Consider the following 18,933-nt stretch of genomic DNA (forward strand, 5'->3'; position numbering starts at 1 on the left):
GCTCATGTACTCCATAAACTGCATGTCACTGGAAACTGGTAGAACATGTGGCTTACGCTTCATGTTCTGTTCTTTCCCAACTCTCTGCTGCTGATGGTCACAGGATGCAGGAGACCTAGGCTAGGTGGACCTCTGGTCTGTCCTTATAGGGCTTTCTTATGCCTTTGTATTAAGGAAACAGACTAATTGGAAGAATTTTAATAAGCTTCCTTGACATAAAGAAACTTCTGTTGTACTTTGAAAGACTGGTAGCAATGAAAAATAGATTTTTCAGTCTTCAAGTCCGTTCAGTATCTCATGCAACAGGTATATCTTACAACTTCAGTGAAACTAGTTCAATTGACTAGTATATCAGTATAAGGAAAATCATAGAACTGATATCAAGTCAAAACTAGAACTTAGCACGGGTTCACTCTTGACACCATTCATGTACAAGAAAAAATGCATCTCACATTTCTTTTCATTTTGCAATCGGCTCCTTACCAGATACCCACTAAATGTGAGTCGGGCTGTGTCTGTGCTGATGGGCTATATGAAAATCTTGATGGCAGGTGTGTTCCAGCTGAGGAGTGTCCATGTGAATATGGTGGTCTTGCTTATGCAAAAGGTGAACAGATCCAAACTGAATGTGAGATCTGGTAAGAATCATACAGTTTTCCATTGTGGAACCTCTGTTTTGCCAACCTGTACAATTGCATAACAAAAGCATTTAGTTGACAGGAGAGTAGGAAATGGCAACAGCTGAATGGAAGGAATTCAGTGATAAAGCTTAGAGGTGACAAAGGGAAACTGAACATTTGACGATCTATATGTATAGATAAAAGAGTCATGGTACTGACTTCAGGTATAATATCTGCCATATGCTTATCCAGGAAGAAGGGCATACAGTAGGGCCTGTAACTGTATAAACTACATAAGGTCAAGGATTAACAGCTCCACCTAAATAACGAGGGCACAATCTTCCTTCTTTTTGGTAGATAAAAGCAAACTCCCCAAAAAATTGTTTCCAACTCTTTGGCAGCATTCTCAAAGTACTTTATTCCCATTGCAGTTACTAATCTAGTATTAAAAAAACACTACCCAAAGTACACAGAACAGTGACATCTGTTCTCATCAGGAGCAAAAATAAATGAGCTTTATGTTCTTTCTTTCGTGAAAAAAAAAAAAGGAAAGCAAAAATTACTTAAGATTTCTTCTTTATCATGAATTAATTTTCTAGGCAGTCCATAACTTGTAGTTATGGTTCTTATATTAATTGTGACTTGGTCACAGTGTACACAAGTCAGTTAAATTAACATCTTATCTATAAATGTGCGTTGTATATAGAGGGAAGCAGGTCGAGGTGGGATTTCTTTGAAATCTGAATATGGTTTCTTTTCTCACTCCCAGCACTTGCACAAAAGGCAAATGGAAATGTGTTCAAAAATCAAAGTGTTCTTCAACGTGTAATCTGTATGGAGAAGGCCACATCACCACTTTTGACGGACAGCGCTTCGTGTTTGATGGCAACTGTGAATACATATTAGCTATGGTAATCTGCCTCTTACTGCTTATTTCAGTAATATCTTAACACCGAGAAAGAGCTTTAAATGGCTAATGAAAATATCCTAGGATATCTCTATAACCACTTTGAATTTTATAAACACTTAATGTGTTTTTGTATTTTCTACTTATTTCAGTACTTAAGATGAAAAGACTTTACTTCTCAAAGCACAGCTTTTTCATGCAATTACAACCAATTTTAGATTTAGTAACATGTTGAAATAATCATTGATAGGTATGTATTTTGTACCAGCCAACTGTATCTTTTAGGGAATTGATGTCAGTTTGACTACCAAATCAGAGGTCATCATCTCCCAAAACAGGCAGAATCAGAATCATGACATTTTAAGTTTTCTTTACTTATGCTTTTATGTTTTAAGCTGGAAGAGTCAGTCCAGACACAGTCTGTTGTGGTTTTGTGCTTTTTGTGGTTTATTTTGGTTTTTTTAGGATGGCTGCAGTGTTAATAGACCTGCTTCCTCTTTCAAAATTGTTACGGAGAATGTCATCTGTGGGAGATCAGGGGTTACATGCTCCAGATCCATCAGCATTAACCTTGGGGTAAGATCTTAATTCTGCTGTTATCTAGCTGAATAGCTATTTTAAGCTCATGTTTGCTTCCCTTTGGAAGCTTTAGCTGTGTCTTTGAAGTGGTGTCTTGTAAGTGAAATTATGTGCTAAATCTAGAGCCTCAGTTTTAGTAGGAATTGCAACCTTTTTTTTTTTTTTCAATTCTCATCTCAATGTTTCAGTCCCCAAACTTCTTGCCTACATAGAAACTATAAACTTTTTAACTTTACTGACTCAGCAGTGAATTGCTCAGTTAAAAATACTGATTTCCACCCCCCTGCCACCCCACCACACCAACTCATGAAAACAATAGTGTGAAACTGGGGGATTCTCATCATGGACAATGAGCCAAGTGTCTCCAAATTTCTCTAAGTCCAGGTAATATCTGCCATTCAAAATATATCCAGATCTTACCTGATATATCCATGAAACTACAGCAGTGAGCATTTATCCTCATTTCCACTGCTGTGTGACAGCTTCCAGAACTGCGTGTTACTGTTCTCAGTTTCATGGGACAGTAATGCTCAGTAGTATCAGATCATCTTAGAGTCTTTCATTGTCTGACAGATAGAATAATATAGACAGATGAGACTTTATCCCAAGGAACAGTCACTACAAGCAGTACGTATTTGCCACATTTCTGAATAAATACTGGCAGTTTCAGCAGGTCAGTGCCATGGTGAAAAAGTTTGTTTGCTTAGGATCCAGCTTCATAAATGCACGCTCCAGACAGATCTTTCCATTGATTATCTAGACACTGAAACACTGCAGCATGGCAGGAGTAAAGTTGTAAGAGTACATGTGAGCATGGGAGATAATAAAAGAGCTCAATATAGATAACTGTTTTCTCTGTAACTTTTTGATTATTGATAGGAACACATGAAAACATACTTCTACTCTGCTGGCTGCATGTAGATGATGATATTATTTCCACCAAATGCTGAGTGATAGTGCACCTAACAATGAGAGTGGAACAATCTCAGATATTTTTTTTCCTGTTCAGGTTTGTGTATGCATACAAAATAATCCCAAGGGGGTAAAAAAGCCTATAAAATAGAATCATAGGATAGAGTAGAATCATATAATTGTTTGTGTTGGAAGTGACCTTTAAAGGTCATCTGCTCCAACCCTGCTGCAATGAGCAGGGACATCTTCAACTACATCAGGTTGCTCAGAGCCCCAACCAGCCTGGCCTTGGATGTTTCCAGGGATGGGGCACCTACAGCTTTTCTAGGCAACCTCTGCCAGTGTTTCACCACCCTCATCATAAAAAATTTCTTCTATCTAGTCTCAGTCTGCCCTCTTCTAGTTGAAAACCATTGCCTGTTGTCCTATCACTACTGGCCCTACTAAAAAGTCTGTCCCCACCTTTCCCGTGAGCCCCCTTCAAGTATGGAAGGCGGCTGTCAGGTCTCCCCGGAGCCTTCTCTGCTCCAGGCTGAGCAGCCCCAGCTCTCCCAGCTGCCCTCACCGAGCGGGACTCCAGCCTCTGCCCATCTCTGTGGCCCCTCTGGCCCCGCTCCAACAGGCCCATGTCTCTCCTGTGCTGAGGACCCCAGAGCTGGACGCAGCGCTGCAGGGGGGTCTCACCAGAGCGGAGAGGAGGGGCAGCATCCCCCCCTCGCCCTGCTGCCCACGCTGCTGGTGACGCAGCCCAGGACGCGGGTGGCTTTCTGGGCTGCGAGCGCACGTTGCTGGCTCACGCCCAGTTTCCACCCACCAGCACCCCCAAGTCCCTCTCCGCAGGGCTGCTCTCCATCCTTCACCCCGTATCCATACTGGGGGCTGCCCCGACCCCGGTGCAGGACCTGGCACTTGGCCTGGCTGAGCCTCAGGAGGTGCAGGTGGGCCCACTGCTGGGGCTTGTCCAGGTCCCTCTGAACGGCATCCCTTCCCTCAGGGTCGTCACTGCGCCACTCAGCTTGGTGTCACCTGCAGACTTGCTGGGGGCCCGCTCGGTCCCACTGTCCGTGTCACTGGTGAAGATATCTAACAGTACTGGTCCCAGTATGGACCCCTGAGGGACACCACTGGTCACTGATCTCCATCTGGATTTTGAGCTGTTGACCACTACCTTCTAGATGTGATCATCCAGCCAATTCCTTACCCACCAAGCAGTCCGCCCATCAAAGCTGTATCTCTCCAGTTTAGAGAGAAGGTTGTGTGGGGGACTGTGCCCAAGGCCTTACAGAATCCAGAGAGGTGACATCTGCAGCTCCTCCCTTGTCCACTGATGTAGTCACTCCGCCACAGAGAGGCCACTAGGCTGGTCAGGCAAGACTTGCCCTTGATGAAGCTGTGCCGGTTGTCTCGAATCACCTCTCTGTCCTCCGTATGCTTTAACACAGCTTCAGGATCTGTTCCGTGATCTTCCCAGGCCCAGAGGCTGACAGGTCAGAGTTCCAGCGGTCCCTTTCTGCCTTTTTTAAAAATGGGTGCGATGTTTCCCTTTCCCCAGTCACCGAGGCCTTCACCTGACATGACTTTTCAAAAATAATTGGAGATGTCAAGAGAGTCTGTAGTAGCATAGCATCTGACCTTCAGCAGTGTGACACAGAGTAAGGAAAATACTGAAACTTGGCAAGTTATAACACCCAGATAAATTTTCTTCCAGAATTTGACATTCATACTGCGTGATGAAACCTTCACTATTTCCGGGGAAAACCCTGGAGTACGATACAGCGTGAAAAAGAATGCCCTTCACCTGATGTTTGATATCATTATCCCAGGAAAATACAACATGACCCTTATCTGGAATAAGCACATGACTTTATTCATCAAGATCTCCAGAGAAACCCAGGTATTGCAGAATAACTTCCTCATAAAACTGCCCCTCAACTCAGAATGAACTGCATATTTGATGGTGGTTGCCTTGACTCTTTGTGATGGCGAATTTTTTTCAGAGATGCTACTAGCAATTCATTTTCATCATTATCTCCAAAACAGCAGAGATTTTCACTACAGGCTGATTTGTAAGTGATTACCATGCTGCATTCAGGAAACTGTTGAGCTAAGTGCTTGTATTTTATACAACTGCATGGCTGAGTTTGATCTCTGCATTATGACAGTTTATAGTTTTGAGGAGAAACACATTCATCCACTGATGAACAGAACCTCGTGCACAAGACACCAAGAATATATGAGAGAGTATTTGTAGAATTACATTCACTCCTAAAGCACGGGAGACTGTCCATCATTGAAAGGGAAGGCAAGTAATTGTAACTTGCTGAATTGATATTCCTGCTTTCATCTGATCTAGGAAACTATATGCGGTTTGTGTGGGAACTATAATGGCAATATGAAGGATGATTTTGAAACTCGAAGCAAGTATGTGGCATCAAGTGAATTGGAATTTGTCAATTCATGGAAAGAGAATCCTCTGTGTGGGGATGTATACTTCGTAGTGGACCCCTGTAACAAGAACCCTTATCGTAAAGCATGGGCAGAAAAGACATGTTCCATCATCAACAGCCAAGTCTTTTCTGCCTGTCACAATAAGGTAAGAATTTATTTGGCCTTCTTTTTATTTATAGGCATAACCTGTATTTTTCCAGAGTGCTCACATTCCAACACTTAATTTTCTCTTCCCCAGAATGTAAAATACATGTAAAATGTTTTATGGCTTTCATTTATGTTAGCCTTCTTCCTTTCTTATTTGCACTTCACCAGCCCTTTTGTAAGCACAAAAGCTAAGTCAGCTGATGAGTTAAAAATACCAGAGTGAAAAAAGAATGAAGACCTAAATATCAGAAATTAGTCAGTCTGTTGATGATGTCTGATACTGATCAATGCACTGGTTACTCTTTTGAAATCATTTTGCCTTTGTCAGAAAATCAAACTTCAGAAAAGCCTGAAAACCCTGGTTCTCATCAGTAAGTCAACATTACTTAGAAGGTGCAGATCAGCCCAAGAGTAAAGGTATCATCAACCTTCCTATCTGATTTAAGTTGCCCACTTTGTGGAAATGAAAATACTGCAAGGTTGATCAGAACCAGGCCTTCTGAAGGTAGATCTCTGTTTCCAGAAGGTGAAAACAAATGCGAAATGTGGATAATGCTGCAGAGCTCATGCAAATCCATGGCGGGTGTAGAGCTGACAAAGAGACACGTGTCCTGAATGGGTGCGAGGGTTTTAGGGGTTTTTAGCTGGCTATACAGAATATGTATACATAGGTGTCTCCACATCAACAATAGAAACTCATGACATTTTGCCACGTGTATGTCTATTGTTGATGTGAAGACCACCTACATTCTTGCTAAAAAGATTTGTATGAAGTGGGACTGTAATTGCTTTGACAAGTGTTCAGAGGAAATGCTAGTTACTCTTGCTTAGTGGAACACATGTTTAGCCCAGGGAAAAACACCTTCTTAACAAACAGGTAGAAAAAGATCCTAGAAAATCCATTACTTCATTTCCCAATGCAGGTGAATCGTATGCCCTATTATGAGGCCTGTGTTCGAGACTCTTGTGGTTGTGACATTGGAGGGGACTGTGAATGCATGTGTGATGCCATTGCAGTATATGCCATGGCGTGCTTAGATAAAGGTATCTGCATTGACTGGAGAACCCCCGAGTTCTGCCGTAAGTTTCTTTAAGCTCTCTTTAAAAAGGTTTAAGGTACTATTATTGTTGCTGTGAGTATATTAACATGGCAATGTAGGTCATTGTTTAATAAGCACCTCCTAAGTTGCATTTTCCTCTATGGGAAATAGTTAACTTCAGTCACCTGGGTTTTGAAATCTGTAGTTTTCATTTGTGCTAAATTAACCAAAATATTATATCTCTTCTTACCGTGGAGTAATGAGAGAAAATAATGTGTTCACAGAACACAGACTGATTCTTTTGCTGCCACTGTATAGTGAACTGTCAGTTTGTCAGCAGAGGGAGTATGAAATTGTGAAAAAATATGTTTTGTTTTAGCTATGATGGAATTCCTTCTGCGTGGATGTCAAGGAAACAGACAGCTGTGTTGGCTGGAACACTGTAAAACAGGAAAAAGATATCACAGTGTTACAGAACACTGTATATGGAGGAAAAAAAGAGAATGAATACGTTATAAATCAATGCTAGAGTTGCTATCTTCGATAGTTTTTTTCAACATTTCACTATATTATGTATTAAAAACTGTGGAAGTGCCTGCACAGTGCGTTTGCAAAAAACAAACTGACTTCACTGGAGCATAAATTTCAGTTTACATCAGAAGCTAATAACTTCAGTGACAAAATTGTTGATTGAAACTGTTTATTGATTTTGTACTCCCTTTAGTCCTTTGAAAATAACATGCCATTAAATTGAAAATATCTGATTTCTCTCTTCCTCTTACCTTTTTTAGCTGTCTATTGTGAATATTATAATTCTCATAAAAAACCAGGAAGTGGTGGTGCGTATTCCTATGGCTACAGCAATGACAACTGCACCTGGCATTACAGGCCTTGTAACTGCCCAAATCAAAACTACAAATATGTCAACATCGAAGGTAATAAGCTGTACTAGTGTAAACTGGGAAACAGTTACAAAATAATACTTTTCAATGCTGTTTTTTACATCACTCCTACCACAGTTAATGGTTAATAGTGGTATTCTAATTGGTGCTATCTTTAAAGAAGCTTTGCTGATCTTTACCTTACTATTACTGCTTTAAATACATAATAATTCAGTACCTGTACTATACCTAGCTTTACATTGAGCTCAGCCTGTCTTGAAGATAAATTCTCTGACTTGCGCCAAATCAAAAGAATATGCCTTACTTCGATAAGAAAACTTGGAGAGAGGAGGTTTGAAGATTTATTTTTTTTTTGACAAATGGGTATAGTTGGAGAAACCAAAAAAATCACTACATAGGCAGACCCTTCTTCTGAGGGTGACATTGGAAATGCTTACCTGAATAGATGGTGTTGCGATTGATATTTTTTTATTATTATTGCAATTGCAATTGATTTAATTGCAATTTTTAATAACAGAAACACAAGATATGAGATTATAGATAGAATTAATGAAATGCTTTTCTTTGAGAAATGTATAAAAAACTTATCTTGCCCTTTCTTCAGGCTGTTACAACTGCTCTCATGATGAATATTTTGACCATGAGAAGGGCAGATGCATGCCATGTGGTAAGCTATATACTCATTCTCTTTCTCTACAGTAATGGGAAAACTATACTAAAACATTTGTCTGTTCTCAAAGAATGTATTTTTCCTGGTACCTCTCGATTTATAATAAATGTTCATTGGAACAGAAGTTTCCTTCAAAATAACCACGTTACTGTACTGCTAGTATGTAAAACTTTGGTTGTAAGTAAAGGGTTGAAAAGAATTTTAGTAAAAAAAAATAAAAGAAAGATGAGGGTAGGGAATGCTCAAATACAGAAGCTGGATGACCCTGGCTGGTTTTAGTCAGCAGCATGAAGTTATGTTCATTGTTAAATGTAAGTACTTTTCAAAATGTGGGTCTTCCTGAAAGTGTGTTGGTATTCTGATCAGTGTGAGGGGCTGTCCCAGCAGAGCTGTGAGTCTCAGGTATGTCCAACACCTTCCATAAAAGAAGAGAACATACAGAAGAGGATGAGACCTAGCTAATGAACTCTACTTAGCAAATCTCTTTTTAGATACTTTTTTTAAAATTTATTTTACCTTTATATTTATTACCATATGGTTTACTTCTGTTAAATAGTGTTTTGGATAGACTCCAGCTGCACAGTTTGGATTTTCATGCAGATGCAAAAAAATTCAAGGACAATTTTTGTCATATTACAAAATTCTAACTTGTGTAACTGGGATCTTGGCTAGTATCTTTCCATTGTCCCTGAAAAATGAGGTGTCCTTAAGCATAAAAATCATAAGAAAGGTAGCAAAAAATTTACTCATGTTCATTATTATGAGATGTATTGGTTTATCATTAAGTCCTTTGATGTGAAGTTTACCACTAAATTATGTAATACTAAGCATTTTTAGGAGTATCTCACTAATGAACACAGTCCTTTGAATCCAATCTGAAATTTGCCTTATTTGAAGTATTTTAATATGTTTTGATTCACAAATTTAACTTGTTCTACTTTTACATTACAGGACCTAAAATCGTTAGTACCACACCTGAAATATCTTCACCTTCAACAGGTTAGTTCACATAGTTGACCAAACTAGTACTTACACACTTATATATTTCAAGTATGTGTTTATACGGTAAGCACTATCCTATTTTGTGCGATATAGTAGCATCACCAGTTTCACATGCATAAGATGTAATGATGAAAAATAACCTGGTGTCATAATTATCACCAAAAAAATCCCAGAGATACTTCTTAGACATCTTAATTAAAAAAAAAATTACTGAGAACAGTGTTTCCAGAGTATACTTAGGCATTTCCAGATATCAGTAATGAAATATCTCTGCTAGTGAAAAAGGACTTCTGTTTTGTCTCTGGTGGATGGTGAGACTGAGCGCGCCCCCAGCACCTCGGAGGTGCAGGTGACACCAAGCTGAGTGGCGCAGTGACGACCCTGAGGGAAGGGATGCCGTTCAGAGGGACCTGGACAAGCCCCAGCAGTGGGCCCACCTGCACCTCCTGAGGCTCAGCCAGGCCAAGTGCCAGGTCCTGCACCGGGGTCGGGGCAGCCCCCAGTATGGATACTGGGTGAAGGATGGAGAGCAGCCCTGCGGAGAGGGACTTGGGGGTGCTGGTGGGTGGAAACTGGGCGTGAGCCAGCAACATGCGCTCGCAGCCCAGAAAGCCACCCGTGTCCTGGGCTGCGTCACCAGCAGCGTGGGCAGCAGGGCGAGGGGGGGATGCTGCCCCTCCTCTCCGCTCTGGTGAGACCCCCCTGCAGCGCTGCGTCCAGCTCTGGGGTCCTCAGCACAGGAGAGACATGGGCCTGTTGGAGCGGGGCCAGAGGGGCCACAGAGATGGGCAGAGGCTGGAGCCCCGCTCGGTGAGGGCAGCTGGGAGAGCTGGGGCTGTTCAGCCTGGAGCAGAGAAGGCTCCGGGGAGACCTGACAGCCGCCTTCCATACTTGAAGGGGGCTCACGGGAAAGGTGGGGACAGACTTTTTAGTAGGGCCAGTAGTGATAGGACAACGGGCAATGGTTTTCAACTAGAAGAGGGCAGACTGAGACTAGATAGAAGAAATTTTTTATGATGAGGGTGGTGAAACACTGGCAGAGGTTGCCTAGAAAAGCTGTAGGTGCCCCATCCCTGGAAACATCCAAGGCCAGGCTGGTTGGGGCTCTGAGCAACCTGATGTAGTTGAAGATGTCCCTGCTCATTGCAGCAGGGTTGGAGCAGATGACCTTTAAAGGTCACTTCCAACCTAAACCATTCTGTGTTCATATGATGTACAATATCCCACAAAAATGTCATTACATTTCTTAGTGGTGATGGCCATAAAACACTTTAACAATTTTAGAAGGTCCTCATGGAATGGTATGACTGTCTATACCCAACCCCTACAGCCTGATTCAAGATAGAAATCTCTATATACTGATCTTGAATTTATTAGAAATTCCATTAATTTCCTTGAAGAAATACGGTATTGTGAAAAAGTTACACTGTCAGCTGTGTGAATAACAAAATACAATTCCATCTCTCCTGCTATGCCGAAGTATTTATGCCATATTCACTTTAAAGTGATGCAGAAGAATGTATAAAGCTTCTGCAAGATTTCCTGTTTAATATAATAACTGCATATAATAGCAAAGGAATAGATGGATAGCTTTTATCAAATGTTTTTTTCTAAAAGATAGTGGGGTTTAGTGGTTGTTACTACTATCACTTACTTAAGAGAGAGTGGTTTTGCTTCAAAAATAATTTTCAACTTGTATAGGATATTATAAATCGATTATCAAGAACTATTCCTTATCCTTTAATTTTGCTTTTTTTTTTTTTTAGTGGCAACAGTGCAGCCTAAAGTAACAAGAAGCTTTACCACAAGTACCCTGCCCACAGTACCTCATATTTCTTCTTCTGCAGCTGTTGTATCAACTGAGACTACAAATCCAACAATAACCTCAAAAATCACAGTTCCAAGGACCTCATCAGCATCACCCCTTGTCACAGTAAAGTCAACAACTGGTAGGTTTTTAGTGTTACCGTCTAAAATAAATTACAGTAAACCCTCTCTATACATAGCTGAGATAGCACTCTACTAGGGAAGCATTGCAAGCTGTCTCAACATCCAGGCATAAGACTCCAGACCATGCCACAGGGAAAGCAGGCTTCTAGAAAGGAGTTTGTAAACCAGAAGCTTCCAGAAGTATAGGTTGAAAGTGCATGTAAAGAGAAAGGATGTAGGCACTAGGTTAAAAGCACAGCTGAGAATCATTTGTGTGACTTATCTGAGAAGCACGTTAGAAGGTCTGTCAGCAGTGAGCCAGCTCAGCTCCAGTTGGCTTTATTAGCTCAGCTTCAGCTTCCTTTCCACAGCTGGTTCAGTTATGCAGTCATATTCAAGGAGGACCCAACCTATCAACTCTGATGAATGTAAGCAGGCTCCGAAGCCAAATCACACAGGTATCAGTGTAGCAGCTTTGTCTAGGATTTACAGAGTCCTGCTGTCAGGAGAATGACTTCTCCAACATAAATTACTTTCCAGTTCTGTGGCTTGTGGAGAATCATAACGTGTAGCTTCCCACCAACATGCACGTCAACTAATAAGCCATCCTGGACCCAGGCTGTCAGGGAAAGCAGAGCTGAAAAGTCCCACAGGAGTCAAAACACAACTTCAAAGGCTTCATTGTGACTCCTAAGAGCTGTGCACTGGGACAAGGCAAGTCCTATAGTGTGATGCTATTTAGCTTTGTAGTACAAATTACAGGAAGCTGAAACTGTGGCTGATTTGGAACATAAGAATAGCCAATGAAATTGTCATTTGGGCAAAGTCCATACAGACCACCCTATAAATGACAGCAAAGCTGACTTCTTAGAAAAATTGTATAAAAAATAGTCTAATACAGGAAAAATACAGAAAAAGAGAACAAAGAAAGATATGAAACAATAGAAAACAAGTAGGAGCAGAGAAAGATTTGGAGAGCTTAAGAGAATATGAATACAAACAATTACACAGAAAATATTCAAAAGATCAAGGGTGAAAACTGGGTCTGTGGAATATGGGTAGCTTCTTCATATTTTATCTATTTTAAAATATTCAATGAATTGATTACTCACAATATATCATTTACCTTTACTCCAAAAGAGCATACAATGTCAGTTTTTACCACACCAAACGTGACTACAACCATCACTGTCCCCTATATAACTACCTCAACAAAAAGAACCATGACCACTACACCAAAGCCTACGGCTGTTGGCTCCTCAACTGCTGCTTCAACAGAGACAGAACAAGTAAGGTTCACCACACCACCCTTCAAGACCACTATCAAAAAGGAAACAACCACCTCAATACCTACTCAAACCACATCTCAGATCACAACTTTCAGCAAACCTAAACTAACAACAGTAGGTAAATACCACTTTCTAAACTACCAACAGGAAGTAAATATCACTTTTTTGGTATCTGCCAGGTGAAGCCATCACTCACAAGACACATGTCAATATACTCCTTATAAAACCCCCAAGCATTCTTACTATTTGTCTTAACCATGTCCTTTGCTATCTATTTGCAATGTTAACTGAAGAAGTGTGATAAAAATAATGGAAATGTATGTGCCTTGCCAATGGAGCAAGCATCTGACATCCAAATATCTTAAACATAACATTTCTCTTCAAGGCCATACTCTACACTGCCTTCAAATACAGGCAAAATCTCCATCTGTACTTCAAAGTGAGTTCTTGAAAACTCACAAGTGACAGAATGTATGTTCCCTCTAGCCGTTGTAACAAATTCTCCCAAAAGTAAATATTAAAAAAAGGAAATTACACTGTGGGATGTCAGGTACTCCATATGCCAAAAAGGACAGTCCTCTGAGGTTGTGGCAACATGAATTGCTAGGTTCACAACTGACACCAGAGGCTGGGACAGTGCGTGGGGAGCAGTCTGCTGTAGTGGGGGCGCAGGCATACACTCCCAATCTATGTGTTTCCCACAAAATACTGTTGGGGTGCACACATCTGGGTTGTCTTGTGCCAGCAATTACAGCCTCCTCTGAGGAAGTACCACAACTCACTTTAATTAGGAACTTTACCAGCTCCCAACCATTACTAATATCCGTTCTTCCTTACGTTACAGAAAGTAAGGGAACCCAAGCGACCACTCTGTACCACCAGGTCCCTGTAGGTGAGTAAGAGGGAGCTAGGTGGTACCCTTGGCCTAAGACTGCTTTACTTAGCCCAGCTTTTCCAGATGATGTTCTTGCCCAGTCTGGAACACCCTGGAGGGAAGACATGCACATACAGAGAGGCTTTTCTTCCCTCGGGAGATCCAGGAAGAGACAGGCGTTGCTGAATAGTCACAGGGCCCCATATTTTTTTTTGTGGGGGGAAGCCACTGGTCCATTTTTCCCGCTTGCCTACCCCCACCCATTCCCTGGGGCTTCCACCAAGAAATTTCCCACCTCCTTTGCCTTCCCCTCTTGCCCTACTATCCTCAATCAACCTGTACTTTTCTCTCCGTAGTTGTCACCCACAGAAGGTCAACAAAGCCACACATTGTCCAGCATCTCATCACACAGAAGACCACCTCTGCCATATCTGCCAGCAGCACCTCTGTCCCAAGAGAGGTCAGCCTTGCCAGCAGCCCAGAAGCCCCACTGACAAGGATGTTTCCAAGCCCCAGCTCTTTACCTGCCACCTCAGCGTCATCTCCTTCTTCTCCCTCCTCAACTGTGTCCTCAACACAGCTGAGACCATCATATCCTGGTAAGGCTCCCTCCTGCTCCTCTCCACACTCCTTCAAGCTCCCACTGTTCTCTTCTAAGCAGCACAACCTTCACGGGCTTCAGTTTTGGTACTCACTCTCAATTTCCACTAGTCCTGCTAAGGGAGTCCTGGGACCCAGGGGTCCTGGGACTGGCCTGCACGTGACCCTGACTGCGTCCTCCTCCCTTGCCACCGCAGGGGTTTGGCTCTGGGGCACAGGCCTTTGTCAGGGTACAGACATCCATGAGTTCCTGCCCTACAACTGGCAAGCAGAGACAAGCTAATACACGCTCCCTCCCCTTACAGTGGTGCGTGAGAATGCACAGTGTGGGGAACAAAAGGCAGTGAAAGTAGAAACACATCTCCAGTTCCGATCTAAAGACAGTTTTGGGTAAAAGACAGTAAACAAGGCATGTCTCCAGCCAAAGGATGGCCGGGCCCAGGCACACCCATGACAAGTGTGGGTCAACAAATACCACCTCCTTGGCCAATGCAGACCCTGGGAGTAAAAGTCACCAGGGAGGGTGGGCAAGAAGGTGTACGCTCAGCTCCAGGCTAAGTTCTCCCACTTAGACCCATCGGGCTCCACATACTTGGGTTGCCTTGGTGTTGAACAGGACAGCCTGCTTTGAGGAGATGCCACAACATGCTTTGCCTAGAATCCTTCCCAAGACTCAACCATTCTTTTCTCTCCTCCCTTTCTTTGTAGCAAGGGAGCCAACCAGAGCTAAGACTCCAACTAGTAAAGTAGTAACAGGTGAGTGCTCTGGTCAGGACAGAGCTGTGAGTCATCCATGGCCAATGCGTGTCTCCCTTCATTAGCCTCGACTCCCCTTTGGATCCTTTACAGCGCAGTCTGCATCAGGCAAATTGTAGACTATCTGTAAACCAGTGGAATTGCACATGAAAGTAGTGATAGCCCTTCCCCTCTCAAGAGCTCCACAAAAAAGGACAGAAACAAACTGCGAGAAGACAAATGTCAAAATGATCACCACCCTGCAATTCCCAGAAGCTGCAGAACGGGATGGGATATACTGGGGGACGTGGACCAATACATTCATATGTGAAACAGCAACAATTACTGGGACCTGGTTCTGTCTTCCTTGTCCGTATCATAGCACGAAGAGTTTACCCCAGAAATGCCCACCTTACACACCTTCCCACCTTACACAGTCATCTTAATTGACCTGTGCTTCCCTCCCGGCAGCCTTCACCCACACAAAGCCCACTATGCCACACATTATGCCGCCTGTCACCACGCAGAAGACCACCGCCACCACCCCTGCCAGCAGCACCTCCAGGACCTCTGCCTCCAGAGGGGCCACCCCCACCAGCTCCACAGAAGCCCCTCTGACCGGGATGTCTCCAAGTCCCAGCTCTGCGCCAGCCCCCAGCAGCGCGCCCAGCACCCGGCTGCCATCTGCCACCACGTCCACAGTGTCCTCCACCACTTCCACAGTGTCCTCCACCACTTCCACAGTGTCCTCCACCGCAGCCCCGGCCACCAGCCCCCAGCCTACGCCTACGACCCTGAGGCCCAGGCCCTTTTCCCTGACGACCAGAGCTCCAACAGAGTTGCCTCCACTGCAGTCCTCTGCACCCTCCACGGCCAAAACCAGCCCGCTGCCGTCGCCTGCATCTTCCCCCTCCTCGACTGTGTCCTCGACTGTGTCCTCAACATGGCTGAGCTCCTCACACCCCGGTAAGGCTCCCTGCCTCCCTTCGCACTGCTCTGCTTGCTGTTCCCATCTCTCATGCTGGGTTTCTTCCATTCTTCCTTCCTAGACGCACACGCTGCTCAGGCTGTTGTCTTAGTACTTGCTCTCTGTTCCCACTTACTTTGGAAGTGGCACTTTGGGATGGCCCTGGAGCACAGGCCTGTCCCACGGGGCCTGGCTGCCAGTCTGGGAGGGAGCAGAGGGTGCGCTGTGCCTGCCCTGGGGGGGGACATCCATATCTGGGGGCGCTCCTTTTCCAGGGAGAGGCAGAGGGCGCCGGCTTGATGAAGGAACCCGTTAGACACTGTCCCTAGTTCCTTCTTCTAGGGGGAGAACCTGGATGGGGATTCTGCAGGCAGGAACCGCCATCCCACTGCTCCCTCTTGCCCATCAAGACTCAGTGTCCATGTTCCCTGCAGGGCGCATCTGCACACCTCCTTTGCCTTCCCCTCTTGCCCTCACCCTCAGATGACCTGTGCTTCCCTCCCGGCAGCCTTCACCCACACAAAGCCCACTATGCCACACATTATGCCGCCTGTCACCACGCAGAAGACCACCGCCACCACCCCTGCCAGCAGCACCTCCAGGACCTCTGCCTCCAGAGGGGCCACCCCCACCAGCTCCACAGAAGCCCCTCTGACCGGGATGTCTCCAAGTCCCAGCTCTGCGCCAGCCGCCAGCAGCGCGCCCAGCACCCGGCTGCCATCTGCCACCACTTCCACAGTGTCCTCCACCACGTCCACAGTGTCCTCCACCACTTCCACAGTGTCCTCCACCGCAGCCCCAAGCAGCAGGCCCACACGTACCTCTGTGCCCCTCACTACTTCCACATTTAGATCTGCTGAGAGTACTCCATATTTTTCCTCACCAAACGCAACATTTAGTCCATATGGTGAAATACCTTCATCAGTACCTCCTGCCACTGTCTCTGCCAAGTCCACTCCGGTGTTGATCCCAACTGCTTTAATTACAACTACTCTTGCTCCCGGTGTTATTACTACTGTTTCTATGGAATCAGCTGAAACGACTTCATTGCGAACAACGTTAACCACTACCCGCACCACATCATCCTCTTTTTCTACCTCTGGACTTTCAACAACTTCATCTTCTGTTGGACCATTTATAGTGCCACAAGGTAAAGTATATCTGTATCATTTCCCTTGTTTTTAGCACATCTTTTCTTGCGTGAGTGTATGAATTCTCACTTTGCATATTCTTTGTCCATGATACTATTTGTATGCACTGTCTCCATCTCCTTGTCCTTTCTGCAGTTTTTTTTTTGTAAAGTATTTGTCTGAATTCCTTCATTTCATAACTGGGTCCCTGCTACATACTGGTGTAAACATGAAAAAGCATGAGTTAAGGAGGCTGACAGGATGCGTATAAGGAAAGTCACAGAATCGTTTGGTTTTTAATCTTAAAATCCCAGCTCAATATTGTAAGAGAGCAAGATACCAAATAAAAGGTATCTTAACTTACCCTGCTGTTGCCCTGTTCGGTCTCTTAGACTTTCTGCACACTAGAGCATTGTTCAGTTTCCCCTCTGCAGCAAGCCTTTTCTCTGTTTTCAGGACACAGTGATGTTTTTTGGCTCCCGGTGTTACTACCTAGTATGTTCTGGCTAAAGGAACGCCACATCCTCCATTTTCTGTAGAATGTCACGTAAAGGGAGGCACACAAAGCAACATCCTCCTTACTGGTTTTAAATGGAAGCATCCTAAGGATGATCAGTATAGGAGTCAGGAACACTGATGCGGACGCACAGGAGACATCTATACATTGTTAACTGTGTTCTCTATAGGTGGCAGAGACCTAGTTGCTAGCCCTACTTGGAAACCGGGAGGCAGACAGGTTTTCTTCAGTGCTCCCTTATAATATGGATTAACCCTTCTAAGAATAAACCAGAATGAGATGTGCACTGTGAATCTCTGAACTGAAGGTAGATTTCCTGCGTGGTTATGTTTTACTTGCTGTGTCTATTTGTTTTAACCACTGTTTGAGGACCCAGAAAAGTTACGCTCTCCGTTTCAGCTACATTGTTGAACTTTCAGTCCAGAAAGAAAAGTTAAATACTAGCCTAGCTCCTAATTTCTAAGATACTGGTATAGCACCTTGGCCTGGGGTCCAGGCATTGCCTTGTTTTCCAACGGCAAGTTTCCAAATTCCTACTACAGCATTAACTGAGCCTTCCCCATAACAGTGTTCAGCTTTACATCCATAACCTGTCTTCAAGCAGGGAACCCAAATGTGCTCTGAAGAGCATTGTACGGGAGCACACGAGAGGTACATAAATTGCCTTCATAGTATTCAACATCTTTGTTCTCCTTAACATAAACTTCAAACACGGTCTTTAAACTCGTAGGAAAACCTGTGCTTTCAGCCAGCGCTTTGCCTTATGAAGCGCTTAGTGTCTTGCTTCAAGTCAGGAGAAAATGCAAGACACAGAATCATTACCCAGGACGTAGCGCTCTCCTTTCTATCCACTCAGCAAGACTTGAGTCAGGCATTTCGGTTGTGATCTGCTGGCTGCCCGAGTCAGTCCTTAAAGAGTATATTTAGCATTTTTCAAAAAAAAACCAAACCCAACAAACTATTACAAAGTCTGTGAACCAGAAATAATTCCAGCAGAATCAGCCAGCTGGTTGTTTTATTTGCATCTTTGTGTTCTCATCAGTGGATTAGAAGGTTTTTTTCCTGCTGGACTGGGGGTGTGCTATATTCCTTAACAGGAATTTTTTTGCTCATTCCTAATTCCTGTGACTTGCCTTTTCTTAGCTGCCCTGCAGGGCAGCCCTCTCAGGTATCTTCAGTGCCTAGTTTAAAACCCGCTCATGCTGTTACTTGTGACTTACTGTCTCATGCAACGGGAACAGTTTTCCATGAAACAGAGTATGGAGGATTTTGGCATCCAGCAAAGGTCACTTGAGAAGACTTTAAGATAAATTTCTGCTCTATTTTTTTTTCTTTTTACATTTGACAGAGCGTTGTGAAGAACACAAATATGAAGAAAAAATAAATTACAAAGGCTGTTCTACAAACGTCACTTTAAGCCGGTGTGAAGGATCGTGCCCATCTTCCACAAAGTAAGGGGGAGCTGACAGACTGCAGGGAACTAAACTGGTTTCTTTTTCTGCAGGTGGCCAAACAAGGTAGTGATCCATTAACGACTGCTGCTTTCTGGTGCAGGCAGAAATATGTGGTTGGCAGCCACCCTGCAACAGAACGTTGCAGTATAAGCCAGCTAACTCGAACCAGTGCTAGTAACACCTTTAGTATGTTGGGATTTAGAATTTAAGC

The 18,933-nt window shown here is 43.7% G+C and overlaps 1 protein-coding gene across 1 annotated transcript in view; it reads left to right on the forward strand.

Annotated features, from left to right (window-relative positions):
* MUC6 (mucin 6, oligomeric mucus/gel-forming) overlaps positions 1 to 18,933 on the forward strand; it is a 46,681-nt gene that overhangs the window by 26,755 nt on the left and 993 nt on the right. The window contains 15 exon segments of the mRNA XM_037402610.1: positions 487 to 638; positions 1,390 to 1,531; positions 1,993 to 2,103; positions 4,727 to 4,912; positions 5,372 to 5,611; positions 6,537 to 6,693; positions 7,445 to 7,588; positions 8,160 to 8,222; positions 9,177 to 9,224; positions 10,994 to 11,176; positions 13,290 to 13,337; positions 13,676 to 13,928; positions 14,854 to 15,679; positions 15,964 to 16,771; positions 18,617 to 18,719. Coding sequence (XP_037258507.1) covers positions 487 to 638; positions 1,390 to 1,531; positions 1,993 to 2,103; positions 4,727 to 4,912; positions 5,372 to 5,611; positions 6,537 to 6,693; positions 7,445 to 7,588; positions 8,160 to 8,222; positions 9,177 to 9,224; positions 10,994 to 11,176; positions 13,290 to 13,337; positions 13,676 to 13,928; positions 14,854 to 15,679; positions 15,964 to 16,771; positions 18,617 to 18,719 — 3,464 coding nt within the window.

This window comes from Falco rusticolus, chromosome 10, assembly GCF_015220075.1.
Source record: "Falco rusticolus isolate bFalRus1 chromosome 10, bFalRus1.pri, whole genome shotgun sequence".
In the NCBI taxonomy this organism is placed as follows: domain Eukaryota; kingdom Metazoa; phylum Chordata; class Aves; order Falconiformes; family Falconidae; genus Falco; species Falco rusticolus.